This window comes from Fimicolochytrium jonesii, assembly GCF_025526975.1.
Source record: "Fimicolochytrium jonesii strain JEL569 chromosome Unknown EV422scaffold_9, whole genome shotgun sequence".
In the NCBI taxonomy this organism is placed as follows: Eukaryota; Fungi; Chytridiomycota; class Chytridiomycetes; order Spizellomycetales; family Powellomycetaceae; genus Fimicolochytrium; species Fimicolochytrium jonesii.
Window position 1 is genome coordinate 58,266 of NW_026515676.1, and position 15,220 is coordinate 73,485.

At 51.8% G+C, this 15,220-nt stretch overlaps 6 protein-coding genes across 6 annotated transcripts; 3 read left to right on the forward strand and 3 right to left on the reverse strand.

Annotated features, from left to right (window-relative positions):
• Window positions 1-389: 389 nt before the first annotated feature.
• EV422DRAFT_556350 (NUC091 domain-containing protein) lies at window positions 390-3,447 on the forward strand. The gene is made up of 7 exons (XM_053071904.1): window positions 390-903; window positions 972-1,105; window positions 1,177-1,306; window positions 1,366-1,652; window positions 1,736-1,978; window positions 2,055-2,321; window positions 2,388-3,447. Exons 1-7 carry the CDS (start codon window positions 648-650, stop codon window positions 3,186-3,188), a joined length of 2,118 nt encoding a protein of 705 aa, XP_052926119.1. The 5' UTR covers window positions 390-647; the 3' UTR covers window positions 3,189-3,447.
• A 730-nt stretch (window positions 3,448-4,177) lies between these two features.
• EV422DRAFT_495344 (uncharacterized protein) lies at window positions 4,178-5,138 on the reverse strand (the record flags this gene model as incomplete). Its single annotated transcript, XM_053067809.1, has 2 exons — window positions 4,178-5,029; window positions 5,088-5,138. 2 exons carry the CDS (start codon window positions 5,136-5,138, stop codon window positions 4,178-4,180), a joined length of 903 nt encoding a protein of 300 aa, XP_052926120.1.
• Window positions 5,139-7,215: 2,077 nt separating this feature from the next.
• Window positions 7,216-9,224, reverse strand: EV422DRAFT_424560 (uncharacterized protein). Its single transcript, XM_053067123.1, has 9 exons — window positions 8,942-9,224; window positions 8,735-8,874; window positions 8,376-8,671; window positions 8,227-8,315; window positions 8,053-8,166; window positions 7,913-7,997; window positions 7,732-7,848; window positions 7,336-7,668; window positions 7,216-7,272 (listed from the first exon to the last, which is right to left on the reverse strand). The coding sequence occupies exons 1-8, from the start codon at window positions 9,104-9,106 to the stop codon at window positions 7,364-7,366; spliced, it is 1,311 nt and encodes a 436-aa protein (XP_052926121.1). The 5' UTR covers window positions 9,107-9,224; the 3' UTR covers window positions 7,216-7,272; window positions 7,336-7,363.
• Window positions 9,225-9,485: 261 nt separating this feature from the next.
• Window positions 9,486-10,312, forward strand: EV422DRAFT_495649 (uncharacterized protein; the record flags this gene model as incomplete). Its single annotated transcript, XM_053067819.1, has 5 exons — window positions 9,486-9,630; window positions 9,695-9,798; window positions 9,865-9,945; window positions 10,024-10,080; window positions 10,157-10,312. 5 exons carry the CDS (start codon window positions 9,486-9,488, stop codon window positions 10,310-10,312), a joined length of 543 nt encoding a protein of 180 aa, XP_052926122.1.
• Window positions 10,313-10,556: 244 nt separating this feature from the next.
• On the forward strand, window positions 10,557-12,193 carry EV422DRAFT_424729 (uncharacterized protein). Its single transcript, XM_053067125.1, has 5 exons — window positions 10,557-10,667; window positions 10,738-10,822; window positions 10,894-11,051; window positions 11,113-11,833; window positions 11,910-12,193. Exons 1-5 carry the CDS (start codon window positions 10,652-10,654, stop codon window positions 12,067-12,069), a joined length of 1,140 nt encoding a protein of 379 aa, XP_052926123.1. The 5' UTR covers window positions 10,557-10,651; the 3' UTR covers window positions 12,070-12,193.
• EV422DRAFT_424685 (uncharacterized protein) lies at window positions 11,897-13,636 on the reverse strand. The gene is made up of 2 exons (XM_053067124.1): window positions 13,621-13,636; window positions 11,897-13,538 (listed from the first exon to the last, which is right to left on the reverse strand). Exon 2 carries the CDS (start codon window positions 13,158-13,160, stop codon window positions 12,318-12,320), a length of 843 nt encoding a protein of 280 aa, XP_052926124.1. The 5' UTR covers window positions 13,161-13,538; window positions 13,621-13,636; the 3' UTR covers window positions 11,897-12,317.
• Between the last annotated feature and the right edge of the window lie 1,584 nt (window positions 13,637-15,220).

Genomic DNA, 15,220 nt, shown 5'->3' on the forward strand with positions numbered 1-15,220 from the left:
TACGGACGGCCAACTACACTTTCAGAACTAGCAGGCCATGGCACCCGACCAGGATCCTTTTCGTAGTTCAACCTATATAGAATACAGTTCAACCCGCCGTGTATATATATTAGATGGAGGCGGGTGGGAAACAGACACTGGCAGTCACTTTCCACACTTCAGGAAGTACCGTTGTTCCCAGGGAAAAGGCGTGGTGGGGATTCGGGGGGGGGTGGTCCCAAACGTCCCAAATGAAGTGCGTCCGAACGAGAGAGGCGTGTTCGATGGAATGAGTCATGACTGCATCAAAGTCACGTGGACAGACAGACAGACACATACGCTGCGATGAAATTCACAACTGGGCGATCAGGTCGCGGATCTGCCTGCGTCTGGGTGCGAGCGAGCGAGCGAGAGCACTTTCTTTTTCGCGGCTTACAATTACCCGCAGAAGGCAACGACTCGTTTTCAACAAGAAACAGCGACACTTCGACCACATAGACCACAGCGAGAGGAACGCCTTCCGCGGGACGAAGAGCACCCATCCACAGACGGGCCCCCGAGAGGAACTTGAACCGTCTTAGGCAAAGAGGCCTTCACTGGAGCAGGAGGAAAGAAAAACGGACCTTTTTGTGGACTTTCGCCACCTACGTAGATAGTCACTAGTCGAAATGGGAAAGCAGAAGAAGGAGAAAACCCGCCAGGCGGCCGAAAAGACCACTGGGTCAGGCCACTCCCTCAGCAATGTCACCCATGTGAAGGGAGTCAACTTCTACCGTGACGCAAAGAAAGTGCGTCAGGTGAACATGCTGAAGGGTGGAAAAGCTACCAGGAACGCCGATGGAAAGATCATCAAGGCCGCCGAGTACCAGACTCGCTTGGCTCCTGGAACACAAGCGAGGATTGCTCCGGACAGGAATTGGTTCAGTACGTCTATGCTACCGGAATGCGTTTGCTGCTACCTTACATCGCGGCTAACGCTCTTCAACCCACAGCAAACACTCGAACCATTGGTCAAAATGCCTTGAATAGCTTTCGCGAAGCTATGGCCACCAAGGCCGATGACCCCTACACGGTCATTATGCGTCAGAACAAGCTACCCATGAGTTTACTGACTGACCCTACCAAGGTATTGCCTCAGCTTCCTTTGATCGCAGGGGGATATTCGTCTAACCGTTTGCCATCTTGGTCGCATTCAAGGTTGCCTCCATGAAATTGCTTGAAGTTGACCCTTTTGCCAACACATTCGGCCCCAAAGCACAAAGGAAGCGACCAAAGCTGAAGGCCGGATCTTTGGATGATCTGGCAACGAACGTCGAGACCTCTTTGGGTAAGCAAGGGTGTTTGAACCTTGCTTTCAAGTAATGTGTTACTCATTCAAAATCCCAGATGGCTATGACACCACCAAGGACGGACGACTCTTGGCCAACGTGAGGACAGATGGACAGATCGACGGAGCGCAAGACCCTTTCTTGCGTGCTGGGCAATCGAAGCGTATCTGGAATGAACTCTACAAGGTGCTGGATTCCTCTGACGTCGTCATCCACGTTCTTGACGCGAGAGACCCGATCGGAACGCGGTGCAAAAACGTTGAGAAGTTCATGAGAGAGGAGGCCAAACACAAACATCTCATCTTCGTCCTGAACAAGTGTGATCTTGTTCCCACGTGGGTTACGGTGCGTATACTCCATGTCTCATGAAAGGAACGAGCTAGGAGTCAAAGGAACGAGCTAGGAGTCTAATATGCCCGATCACATAGGCGAAATGGGTGAAGATTCTGTCGCAAGAATACCCCACGCTGGCTTTCCACGCCAGCATTAACAACTCCTTCGGAAAGGGATCTCTTATCCAATTATTGCGTCAATTCAGCAAGCTTCACTCTGACAAGAAGCAAATCTCGGTCGGATTCTTTGGGTACCCCAACACCGGGAAGAGTTCCATCATCAACACTTTGAGACAGAAGAAGGTCTGCACAGTCGCACCCATTCCTGGAGAAACCAAGGTATGTGTGGAAGCCGCTGGCCATATACCGTATTATGCATGTCCAATTTCGCATCTAATCGCCCATCTTCCGTCAGGTCTGGCAATACATTACCTTGATGAAGCGCATCTACCTGATCGATTGCCCCGGTGTCGTCGCCCCGTCCATGGAAGACTCTGAGACCGACTTGGTGTTGCGCGGTGTGACCCGTATCGAGAACATTGCTGGACCTGAGCATCACATCCCCGCCGTGTTGGAACGTGTGCGTCCTGAATACATGCGCCGGACGTATGGAGTCAGGGAGTGGGAGGACTCGGTGGACTTCCTAAGTCAAGTTGCTCGGTCGAGTGGAAAGCTGCTGAAGGTATGACAGCACATTCTCGCATACACTTCACATCGTAGATCCAAAACTCACGTTTCTCTACTGCAGGGAGGAGAAGCTGATTTGAACACGGTCGCCAAGATGATTCTGAACGACTGGCTTCGCGGCAAGATCCCATACTACACCATGCCCCCTGACTCACCCGAGTTTGAGGCAGCTGCTGCTGCTAACGCTGCTGCTGAGAGCGCTGTACCCATGGTGCAACAGCTCTTCAGCAAGATTCCAGTTACCGCCAAATTCCTCCCCGACGACATGAAGCGGAAGCAACCAGAGACTGCCGAGGACGAGGCTGCCGAGGAGGCATCTGCGAACGGCGACGAGACTGTGGTTGCGGACGACGAAGATGTTGATAAGGAGGCTACGGCGGAAGTCACTGATTGGGATGAGGTTTTCGAGAGTGTGGTAGGAGAGGAGGCGCCCTTCGTAGAGAAGGAAGCGGAGGTTGAGGATGCCGCCCAAGCGGATGACGATGACCAGGAGGACATCTCGGATGCCGAGTCATCTGCAGAAGAGGAAGAAGAGGAGACGAAGGTAGTCGAGGAGAAGCCCTCCACCAAAGGCAAATCCACAAAGACACCAGTCAAGGCGAAAGCAGACAATAAAGCCCCCAGCAAAGCAGCCGCGAGCAAAAACAAGCGTGCCCGTGACGCCGATGCCGACGAGGACCCAGCGGACGCCGACAAGGGCCGCACGCGCAAGTCCCCGCGCATGACGACCAACAAGAAGAAGGTCGGAGAGCATTACTACGAGACCGCCAACGTGAAGAATAAGAACCGCAAGAAGTCGAAGCCTGTAGATCCCAACACCCTGGCGAAGAAGTTGCAAGGGAAGGGAACGAAGAGGAACTAGGGTTTTGGTGGAGCTTAGCCGTAGTGGTTAGCGTATCATTATCAGCCAGCAATAGCATTTCTTGGACCTCGCCACTGTTCCAAAGCCGTTTTGCAAATGCCAGCCGTATCTTAAACGTGTAGATAATTTCCCATTGCATTTTTTTATCTTTATTATTGTAACATGAAAGACATTACAGCATAGACGTGTGGACGTTGCCCTTTTGCCCACCACCCACCTGCGGAACAACAAAGCCTCGTATGTGCAACTCCTCTCTTATGATGTCATGGTTTCGCGCGCGTCGCGTTGGAGATGATTGTATAAAAGCTCCCCACCGCCCAGCCCCGTCTTCGCCCAACGAACCGGCAATGCTGCATACCAACGCACAAAAAACGCTCACCAACCTACAAACCAGAAACCTCCTCATCCACAGCACCAAACCCCCCCGTGCTTCCCCGTACACAACCTCAACTCGCAAATCACCTGCAGCCCCGACCCCCACGAAGATGTCCACCCCCCAACAAAACGGAGCAACCCCCTCCTCCGCCGCCCAATTCCAGCACCAAGCCCAGGAATCTGCCGCGGCGGACAAGACCGCCACCCCGGGGGCCGAGCAGGCGCACGTTGACGCTACCGCCGAGAAGCACTGGGGCACAACTCAGAAGTATTTGACTGAGGAGGACGCGTATGGGCCTGGCGGTGACCCGGATAAGAAGAAGGAGGGGAAGTGAGGAGGATTCGACGGTGGAAGTCGAAGGATCGGAAAGTGGAGGAGTTTTGGGTCATAGGAGTTCTAGGTCGAATGTATCATATTTGAGTTTTGACGACTGAAGGGTCGTGTTCATAAGATTGTCCCCTTGAGCCTCCCATTTATGCGAATGCGATTGTGTAAGCTCTGTGAATTGATTGCTTGTCATTGAATGAGCAGCATGTAGTCTATTAGATGCAAAGTAGCAGCTGTGCCAAAAACAATTCTACCAAAAACGTGCCCAACCGTCATCACCGTAGAATCAAGCAAACATCCTCCCAAACATCTTCTTCTCCTTCTGCGTATGTGCCTTCAGCTTTCCCTGCAAGATCTGCTGCTCCCGCCTCAACTCCGTCCACTCTGAACCCGACTTCGGCACCGCCTTCCGCTCCAGAATGTCTTCCAGTTTGGCAAAATCCGACTGTGCCAGATCCAGATCCCTGCCGACGCGCGAATACGCTTGACCACGCCGAAAGATGGCCTTAACGTTCTCCGAGTCGGTTTTCAGGACTTCGGTGCATGCTGGGATGACTGGTGCAAAATCGTTAAGTTTTATCTTGCATGCTGCGTAGTTTAGCCGACAGCTTTGGAGGAGGGCTTCTAACGTCGACAAGTCGATTTCTGGCTCTTTCGTTGTAGAGTCCCCGTTCTGGGCAGGCGCTGCCATTGCTGATTTTGATTTTGACGGACTTGATGTTCCCTGCAGCTTGCTGGGCCGGTCCGGCCTCCCCATATCCTGCACTTCCGGACTCATTGCCACGCTCTCCAGTAGCGCCAGCGCCCGTGTATACTTGTCCAGAGCCTCTTGGTACTTCCCCTCCTTATATAGCCGCCCTCCTTCATCCTTTCTCACAGGCGCTTCCCGGAACTTTTCCATCATGCTCATTTCCCACGGCTCTTTAGTGAACGAGTTTGGAGTTTGCACGTCAATCAGTTCGATTTCGAACTCGAGAGGCGCCCCGTGTAGCGCGGCCAAGTCGGTTTGCGCGTTCATCTCTTCCTGGAATGAGTGCGCACAACAACCGCCGCCAATGGTTTTGACCGGAAGCCCTTTGGCAACGTTTATGCGGTTCTCTCTTTCCTGTTTTAAGACTTTCGCAAGTTGTACGTACCCCTGTATCTCGGAGTTAGAATGCAACCACTAGCACCATCAGATGAACTAGTTCACATACCTCCGTGTATTCAGGCATGCACAGAAACCTCGCCTTCTCTCCCACCCGCATACTTTTCACCGCAATCTCCAGTGCCCGCACTGAAAAGCTGTATCCTATCCGCAACTCGAACGGCTTGTCGGGATCATCTTCCCGTGTATCCGTTACTTTCGTTCGGATGGGCCGATCTCCACTCGCATCTCCTGCCGCCTTCGATGCCGGCGGATGGCTACATGTATGGTCATGCTTGTGAGCACCGTCCTGTTTCGCTGCGTCGCTTTTACCCTGTCCACCCTTCTTCCCGCCCTTTGACTTCTCCTCGCCCGACTGTAGGTGAGGGGGTATCGCGTATGTAAACGTCTTGAAGTGGAAGAGCGCATTGGTACCACGAGTCCACTCCGGTGCTGGTACGTTGGAGCTGCTGCTGCCCTCCAGTTTCACCTTCAAGACGCCGTCGTCGTCTGTCACCCTCTCCATTTGCGAGAGCAGCCATTGTGGGTCTATGGCTGCCATTTTCCAGCCTGGTGTTTGAGCCGGTGAATGCGAGTATAGACAGACGAGGTTTCTTCCTTGCCCGCCTCTCTTTCTGAAGGAGCGTTCAACGTTAAATATGCTGGTGAGTACTAGCGATGTGGGACGAAGGCTTTGTCCGCTTCTCCGAAAGTGGCTGGATATCTGGCGTGAAGGACGCGTTTGAAAGAGTGGTCCGTGGCCGTCCGCCTCCCTCCAATCCCAAGTCTATCTCAAGTGTGTCACTTGCTTCTCACAATGATGTACAAATGTGCATGATGTCTAAACCCGTCGCAATCCTCGAACAGCGCTCAGCACTACCCCTCAAGCACTCGGTTCGACATTATCATCGCCTTCCAACGCCTCAGCCGAGGTCGCGCTCCGAGACTTCCTGCTGCTTGCATCGTTGTCATCAAACTCCGAGTCTTTCGGCGTTTTCGCCTTGTCATCAGCTATGAAGAGGGATGAAGAACCATCGACCGTTTAAACGATAGATTCAATGAAAAAGAGCGTTCATGACATACCTGCAAGCTTGATGTCATTGAAATCCGTATTCTTTTTCTTGAGAAGCCAATCTTCACTAGTGGGATCAAGCGGGACGTCTTCTTTGCGCTGATCTCGCTTCTGACCAGATTCATTTGCTCTATGATGGCAATAGATGAACGCATGTTCGGCTGCGGATGCGGAACGTTATCCTGATGTACCTGAACTTCTGGAAATCAGAGTCAAATGTTTCCTGCTGCAGTGAATTGCTTTTCCCAAACTTTCGGGCCTGAAGAAAGAAAGTTAGAAAGATTGACCAGCTCATCAATCACAACCGGGAAAGGTCTTACCGAAAATGTGGAGTTAACCACCGACTGTGCAAACGGAACGTACATGTCCTGCACAACAGGCGGTGGAGGCTCGACCTACGCAAAAGAAAGCGTTGCATAAGAGTTGCCTGCCCGATGTGCATATTCATATACAAAAGCCTACCTCCGGCTCAAAGGATCGCTCAGATGCCGCTTTTGGTTGTGGTTTCGCAACTTCAGCTTCTGGGGCTTCTGTGGGCTCTTCCTCTGCATTGCTTTCCGTCCGAGTGCTGTTGGAAGTATCATCAATATCTGGCATATTTGCATACCGAGGATTTGTGGCTTCCCACTTACTTTTCTGATTCTCTACTCACGACAGCGACCGAAGTTGATAAGATGAGTGAAATGCATTCTGGAGGTCATGACTGTTCAAAGTTCATACCTAGTAGCTGGAAAGATGTCGAACGGAGACGCGACGACCGATTGTGCGCCGGAGCTCGGAGGCCGGCGCCCGCTCTTTGGTCGCTTCGTGCGCTTCTCATGGGTACTGTTGCGGTAGACCGTTCGTGTTAGCTACCCAAGCATGGGACGCAGATACCATAGGGCAAGACTTACTCGTCCTTGTCCTCATCCGAGCTGTATCCTTCTTCCGAGTCGGAAGACTTGCGGACATCTTGACTGCTACGGATCTGTACATTGTTCCGTCGCAGGTACCGCACTTGCTCTCGGGTGAGTTCTTTGCAAAACGTGTCCGGCTTGTCCTATAGGACGAGAAAGCAACGTTAGCGCCTCATTTCCTCGAACACTGTCTTTACTGTCATATTTACCTCCAACAAGGCAAAGAAGTTTTGACCCATGTGCTCCCGGAGAGCAGTTGCAACGTACTCAAAGTTCTCAACCAGGAACTGCGAGAAATCCAATGAAATTAGTGCAAGGTTCCAATGATCTCAATGGACACAACAACTTACGATGAGAGCGTTTGCTGCGTAGTTCTGACTATCCGGGTGTCCCACGTTCGCAATCACGTTCAGGAGACCACTGACAACCTGCGATTCGATCATACGCTCTGCTAGAGTCCGGTTTATGGCCGCGATGACTCTTTATGAGAAAGTTAGAGATGCGTCCTGTTTCACATTTACTGGGATGCACATACCCCAGGAGTTTTGCAGCATATGCTTGTTGCATGTAGCCTGCAGTGACAGTTTCGCTTTGTCCTTTGCTCTCGTCCCCTGCTTTTGCCACAAGCCCGCCCCAAGCTCCTGTAGTTTTTCCCGCATCCCCTTTCCCCCGTCTTCTGCGATCTGTGGTTCTCTAGTCGTTTGAAAAATCTCCATAGCGAGGAACAGAAAAAGGATGCGCTTCACCTTCTGGTAGCTCCTCCTTTACGTCTTCCACAGTATTCTTGAGAATCGTGATGAGCTGCGTAATGATGATGTCTTGCAGAGCTGGCCGCTTGAGCAGTTCACGTAAGATCTCGTAACCTGCAAATGGTGCAACCGCTATCAGCGCTGCGCTCATATACTAGTATCCACAAAGTGAACCCACCCTCGTATTGAATCTGTATATGCGGATTCTTGAGCAATGCGATGGTAGCTTCGACAATCGAAGGATGGATCGCTTGAATGGAGGGCTACCAGAGTCAGACAGGAGGACAGGCCGCGGGACTGAGATGAATTGTCACCTACAAGCAACAGCCGAAGCGCTTGCCCCGCCATTTGCTGGGACGTGGGTGGAGGTCCCTGAGAGGTGAGCAGAGAGAGCAAGGACTTGTAGACTTGCATCAGGAATTTCGGATTGCCCTGCGGTCCTCTGTGGTGAGCCTTTTGACTAGCCGTAGACTGCAGAAGACAAAAACTTACCACTCCGAGCTGATATAAAAGGTTCCTCGCATAGTCTTGCGTAATTTCGGAGCGGGATCTGCCAAGACAATCCGAGACGGCGCGCACACCTGGAATATGGAGGTGTGAGCGGATGATGTCCACTCGTCTGAGGATAAGTCAACATATACCATAGCTTTCGCAGATGAATTCCTTGTATCTTCGGCCCGCTTGTGCGACACTGAGAAGGACTCTCAAAGCTTCCGCCTTGTCTGGCTGTTGAAAAGTTGAGGACGTGAGCGACAAACGATAATCTTCGACAGTATAGGTGGATACCTCCTTGACTTGCGCCAGTCCGAGGATTTCTAAAACCGTGAGAACCCCCCCAACCTCCAAGAACTCTGCGAGGAAACGATGACCACTGGACGCAGAGATGAATACATTGATCGCTTGGAGTTGAATAGATAGGCTATGCCCGAGAAGGTAACTTTGCGAGGGTTTCAGTAAATGGCATCGCTTTTCATTCCCCTCTTCACATCAGAGCTCATACCTCAAGCGTAGCCATGCGGAAATCCTTGTCAGAAAGAGACTAGCTCCATTGCTAAACTCCCTTTCCAGTTGAGGGCCCGTTTTGTTCCGATTATGGGTAACGAACTCTTGTAGAATCTTCTCTCTCACACTTCTTGTCCCCTAATCATGTCGGAATTTCGAAAGTTTGAGGGCACTGCTTTCTTGCGGAATCCGAAATTGTTTATACCTTGTCCCACGTCTTGCTTAGTTGCATAAAGTAGGTCGGTTGACAACTGGGCAGAAGGGGATTCCCCACTCGTGCCGCTGGAGGGAGTCGTTCTAAGATATTATATTTCAAGAAAGCCGGGTCCATTTCAGAGCCCCGAACGACAGTTTTGCTTGAGTACTGCATATCTGCAATGCCGCCTGAGGCTTCATAGTCTACTTTTGGGTATGTCTTCGTGGTCTTTAGGTCTTGCACATGCTGTCGGAGAATCGGACGGTCGGAGATGGGCGATTATGATGAAGCGTCAGCGCGTCTGGACACCAGCATTCCTCAGATTTCCCCTCTTCCCTTCCTCCAAAGCATCTTCCCACGATTGCCTGGCTTGCTCTGACTTTTCCCACGCAACAGGACCGCATACTTTCCTACGCCGTCTTGCTGTGCCTTGGGCGTAGAAGCCGTAGCGACCTTGCGCACTGGGAGCAGCTATGATAGGAATAGTCTGCTGACACCGTTCCACCTCTGAAACTCGTTTGTTCTACGGAAAGACTCCAGGCGGGATACTCCAATGAACCGACAAAGAGAGCCCACCCTCCCTGCTTCCACGTTCGGCGTGCATGTGTACGATGCTCAGGAGGCGCTGGAGGTTGGGAACAACCTGCGGAAGCAATTGGGCCCCGAGTTCGTTTCAAACCGAAGTGGCCCTGGTGGAAGTGAGTTTTTGCAGTTCGGTGCGTAATGTCTTTTGTGCTAATCTCACCGTTTCACTTTTTCAAGGCAAAGTCTCGTATATTGAGGGATGGAAAGTAGTAAGCCTGGCGAACGAAATATTTGGCTTCAATGGCTGGTCGCACAGCGTTGTGGATATGACCGTCGACTTTGTAAGATGCTGGAGGAGGGCCAAAACGAGGGTTAGGCGCTGACCACGTCGGTTTTGTCTTTTGAAGGTGGACATCGAGAACGGGAAAGTCAGCACGGGCATATCCTCAATCGTGCGTGTGACGCTGAAAGATGGAACGTATCGAGAGGTTGGCTTCCATTCTCTTTCAATCAAGAATCTGTCCCGTCCTCTGACCGTGCGGCGTTTCACCCGCCGAGAACCACAGGATGTCGGCTATGGATCTATAGAGAATGCCAAATCGAAGTCAGCAGCCTTCGAAAAGGTAACATCTATGATTGTCAGTCGACGAGACGGCTTTATCAATAACCTAGGCTCCCCTTTTTCTACTTCGTCGGCAGGCAAAGAAGGAATCCATTACCGATGCACTCAAACGGGCATTGAAGAGCTTCGGGAATAGTATGGGGGGATGCTTATACGATAAAGACTACCTGAAGAAGGTGCAAAGAATTTCCGTACCTGTGAGTGTTGACTTCTCTTTTGTTCCATTGCTTTGAGAAGAATGTCCTCGCTGGCATTGACTCTCCAAGATCTCAGCAGAGCACCAACATTGATCCTAAAGCACTCTATCGCCATGAGAGTTTCCGCGAAGTTCCTAGCAAGATTCCTCCCGATTTCATGAACAAGACCAGCGGCGACCGGCATGCTGGGAAACCCACTTCAACGGGGCTGAACCAACAACGACCACCACCGAATCATCAACATAGTCCTCAGCCGAATGGTAGTTTTCCGGAGGAAGCGCCTTGTTCTCATGCTGAGGAGGTTTCACTCAACCGTGCGGCGATTCTCTTTAAGTTGCTGCTCCAGTACCACCAGCGGCCCATTCGTTTGGGACTATGAGCTCGTTTGGAGGTAACTATTGTTCGAGGAGGACCGCGACCGATGATACCCTCTGATCCCATTCTCCCATCATCGCGCGTAGACGACGACGATTTGTTGGTTGGTGCTGACTTGGAAACCATCGACCCCAGATTGCTTCAGGAGGCAACTCCAGTTAAGCCCACCAAGTAAGCAGTTTCGGTGGACAACACTCGACCTTGCATAAGCAACTCATGGGAAGTCCATATTCGAATCCTAGTCGAGCACCACATAACTCTCTGGCCAACCAGTTTGGCCAAGATACAACAGCAGCGCCTTATGCCTCAGGCAATCAGTCTTTTCAGACGAACCAAGGTACGACAGTTGTGCAGAACCCGCGCAGTCAAGAACAACAACGAAACGTCCACGCCCCTCCGGGTAAGTCGATCAGTGTACGTTATTCTACCGATGAATACCCTAACTAATTTGACCTCCTTAGGTATGGGACCCATGTCAAACAATATAAACAGTAGGGCTGGTCCCAACACAGTTCCGCACAACACAGTTCCGCCCAATGGTATCCCCAATAATCCATCATCGATGCAAATGCATCATCAGACCAACCAAGGGTCTCTGCACCAGCAATCAACATCCTCTGAGCGTCCCAAGCAGGCTCAGATGCAACCGGGGCCAGGGCAGCAACAGATAAATCAGTCGACGACTGTACCACCGCAACCTGGTCCGCATCCAATGCAGAACCAACAGGAACGGACGCATCTGCCACCACAACAGAATGCGCAGCAAACCGGGGAGCAGAATCGGAATGTACAGAACGGTGCAAGCAACGGACATCAAGGACCAGGCTATCAGCAGAAGGAGAACCAAATGCAGTCAGCCCTGAAGCCTTCCCCGACCCGGTCTCTAGACGCGTCCAAGAGGCTCGTAACGCAGAAGTCAGCCCCCGGAGGCTTGGGCATGGGACAAGGCGGTGGCGCTAGTTTCCCGCAACGCTCAGGCCCAAATGCAACGAACAATAACCCCAAGAATAGTGGGCAGGGGCACCCACGCCAAAACGGTATGCAGCAGAATACCGGGCAACACCGAACGTCTCAAGCTGGACAGCAAGAGGGTGGGCAACAGCACAATGGCCAGAATGTAAATATGCAAAGCGCAAATGGCCAACAGCAAATGAAGCGAGGACTCGATGCGTTGGATCCTAGGTGAGAGACAATCGACTGTGGGAATTGACCTGGGAATGGTTCACCGAGCGATGTCTTTTGGGACGGTTGTCCTCAGGCCGAATGGATCAGGGTTCGCTCAACATAGCGGGTCCGCGCCTGGATCAGCAGTCCAAAATACCATGCACCCTCAGCATATGCAGGCGGAGAATGGATCGGGTCAACGCTTCGCTCCTGCAATGAAGCGGCCGCGAACGGAGATCCCCGGTTTCACGTGAGACACGCCGCGCTACATCGTTGTGGATTCGCGACGTCGCCTCTTTCTTAGGTGATTGTATTGTGGACGTTGAGGAGGGCCTCCGGACACCTTCTGCGCCCAGTAAATCTGGATTTGTACATATATGTAAAGTAAGGATTCGTCTAGGAATGTGATTACAGATAGCCTCCTCCCGCGTGCGCCTCCTTCTGATTAAGCCATAGACCCTACATATACACTATTTACTGACACCACTTGGAAACGACTTGCCTACACACCGAGCCCTCCACTCGCCATGATATGTTGCCCTGTGACCCATCTTGCAGACTCACTACTGAGCCAAGCAACCACCTGCGCAACATCGTCGGGATCTCCAACACGGCCCATTGGCGTTTGTTTTGCAAACATGGCGTTGAGCTCCTCCTTAGTACCGTGCTGGGCGTTCGCCTCATAGAGCATATCGGTGGACGTCGCGCCGGGCAGTACAGCGTTGACGGTGATGTTCCTGCTAGCAAACTCCGCAGCCCACGCACGGGTGAAGAAATCGAGAAGCGCTTTGGACCCTCCGTAGATGCTGTCACCTCGCGGATTTTGAAGCCGGGAACTGACCGACCCGATGTTGATGATGCGGCCGCCGTCGTTGATGTAGGGATACAGAGCCTGAACGAGGATGAGCGGCCCGCGAGCGTTGATGTCCATCGCGCGATCATAGTCTGCGACGCGGAGTTTCGTTATGGGGGAGGAAGGGGGAGCGATTGCAGCGTTGTTGACCAGGATGTCAATGCGAGGTTCGGGTCGCGCTTGGGCTTCTGATCCGGTTGAATGCTTCGATGCTACACCTGCCATCTCGGCGGCGAACTTCTTGACCTCCTCCACCATCTGGATAATCTGGTCGGGCTTGCCCATATCTGCTTTGACCGTCGTGCACGCCCTGCCCAGCTTTTCGATGGCTTCTTGGACATCCGTTGGCGGGCTATCGCTGCTGTAGTTGAGGACGATGTCGGCGCCCCGTCCTGCGAGAAGAATAGCGATAGCTTTGCCAATGCCCCTGGATGAGCCAGTGACCAAAGCAAGCTTTCCAGTGAGATCTGGGGCGTTCGGGCTTGTCGTCATGGTTGCGAATCCCGTATGCTGCGTGCTGTATAGATCTGAGTTTTGTATTATGAGGGAGTCCCTCTTTTAAAGGAGAGGTACTTGTCGCAGCGGGGCAGGGAGTTACTAGATAGAGGTAGAGGTACAGTATTTTACACTTTGTATATAATTACGTGTATAATCGCGTGACGACTTGTAGAAGCCGTCTGACCCATGCCCCTCGGCACTGTGTGGGGTCAACATGCTAGGGTATTTTACGTGCACCTGCACACACGGGTGGAACAGACACTAACTAACTAAGTAACTAGCCCACTTGTCTTGATCCATTTTCGCAGAGACTGCACCGACATCATGGCCAGGCGTACTCGTTCAATTCAGACTCAGTCTTGAATGAACATCCTATTTGCGAGTTAAAGATAGGAGGAGTCAGTCAGCATTCTCACATGTTTTCAAGGTAAAGTTGAACTGATTGCGCACATACCCACGACAAAGAGAAGCACGTTCCATTCATCATTCCTTCAAACTCGCTTGCTCTCAGCCTGTTTGGACTGACGACTTGAAGGCGTGGGAACTACGTAGTTGGTCGAAAGTCTCGTATTAACACACAGCTGGCTGACGGTAAAACCACATCAAATGCAGAAGACGGGTTAAGTTACCTACCTGACCACGGCTCGATGCCGTGTGGGATATGCGAAAGGACACTTGTTAAGACAGAAGCGTTGCGTTGTTCCCGACGAGACAACTGGGGGAAGCCGATGGTGCCCTCCTTTTATATCCTTGCGGGGTGTGCAATATCCTTGCGGGGCGTTCTCTTCCCGGAGCCGCTAGAAGTGGACTCTGTACCAACGCTTGAGGCGTGAACTTGAAATTGAGCCGCGCTGCACATGGGTGATGGGATGGGCTGATTGCCATATGGGTGTCATGTGTTTCATCCGTCTCGGCGCGTCATCAATTGCACGGGCACTCTTAATCTCAATACTTCTCCAATCGATGCGTGGGATGGGTTGTTTCCATCCGCAAACACGGCAAACAATTGCATGTGTTTTGGGTGCTCCTCATCAGACTCCTCTGAGTCCTCTCATCACGGTCTCACCTCCTCCCCGGGCTTATATACGGATTCTTGAGGCTTGAGGCTGGTACATCATAGAGGTACTACCTCAGTCTACCTGGATTGGTACGTACGTATCTCAATACTCCTTTCCTTCTGAAATGCTTCGCAGTCTTCTCTATTCACGATAATCGATAAAGTACAAGTTTTCTTCTACTTGGGCGGCGACCGATAAGGTATTCGAAACGCGATTTAGCGTCCGGTGATGCATTTGAATGCGGGTAGAGGTTGTGTAGGTAGGATACAGCCTCTAGGATGTACGGCCGGAGCTTTCGAGGTAGATGGGTATCCACGAAGGTAGCGCGCCGTCTAAAACAATATGCGCAAGTCAAGTCTTCGGTGCGGAAGTCGCTTGCATGGGGTCTCTTCGTCCTCAATCTTGGTCGCCTACGCCTAGCACTCCCCTGTCATGCGGCGTGAGAACGCAACGGGCCACCGAAATGGACCGTCCGTAGGAAGTATGTCAGAGTCTTTGAGACCCGAGGAAAGCGACTGGTCAGTATGCAAAAAAAAAAAATAGGAGTTTCTTACACGGATGTGTGGAGCGACCTATCTACGAAAGTTTCAAATGAGATTGGAATAATGTCCAAGAGTAAACCGCTCAATCCGGAAAAGACAATGGAGATCCCAAATTTGTTCTTTGATACAGGGACTCGATTAGATCTCTCTCTAGCTTAATGTACAGTCAGGTAGCAAAAAGCTGTCTCTCCTAATTGGATTCAATGACCATTTCAAAAGGGAGACAGACGCCGTCGGCTGCCGACTATTAGGTCTCATCAGGACATGCCCGAGATTAAGGATGATGAGTGATGCACGGCTGGCGACACTGACTTAATCTCGAGGAGAGACAGCTTTTTCCTATCTGACGATACAGCAGGTATCCCCTAAATGCTACTCTTGTGCAACGGGCCGCCGGGTGTCGCCATCCCTGCTGAGCTGCTTTATGCACTGGTCGCGATCCGCATTTCCTCCG

Coding starts and splice junctions, on each gene's coding strand:
- EV422DRAFT_424560 (XM_053067123.1), bottom strand. CDS start 9,106: ATGCAGTACTCAAGCAAAACTGTCGTTCGGGGCTCTGAAATGGACCCG. Junction 8,167..8,226: donor TTTTATATCAGCTCGGAGTG/GTAAGTTTTTGT, acceptor AGAGGACCGCAG/GGCAATCCGAAATTCCTGAT. Junction 7,849..7,912: donor TATACAGATTCAATACGAGG/GTGGGTTCACTT, acceptor CACCATTTGCAG/GTTACGAGATCTTACGTGAA.
- EV422DRAFT_424729 (XM_053067125.1), top strand. Junction 10,823..10,893: donor ACTCCAGTTAAGCCCACCAA/GTAAGCAGTTTC, acceptor TTCGAATCCTAG/TCGAGCACCACATAACTCTC. Junction 11,834..11,909: donor CTCGATGCGTTGGATCCTAG/GTGAGAGACAAT, acceptor GGTTGTCCTCAG/GCCGAATGGATCAGGGTTCG.
- EV422DRAFT_556350 (XM_053071904.1), top strand. CDS start 648: ATGGGAAAGCAGAAGAAGGAGAAAACCCGCCAGGCGGCCGAAAAGACC. Junction 1,979..2,054: donor CCATTCCTGGAGAAACCAAG/GTATGTGTGGAA, acceptor ATCTTCCGTCAG/GTCTGGCAATACATTACCTT. Junction 2,322..2,387: donor CGAGTGGAAAGCTGCTGAAG/GTATGACAGCAC, acceptor TCTCTACTGCAG/GGAGGAGAAGCTGATTTGAA.
- EV422DRAFT_424685 (XM_053067124.1), bottom strand. CDS start 13,160: ATGACGACAAGCCCGAACGCCCCAGATCTCACTGGAAAGCTTGCTTTG.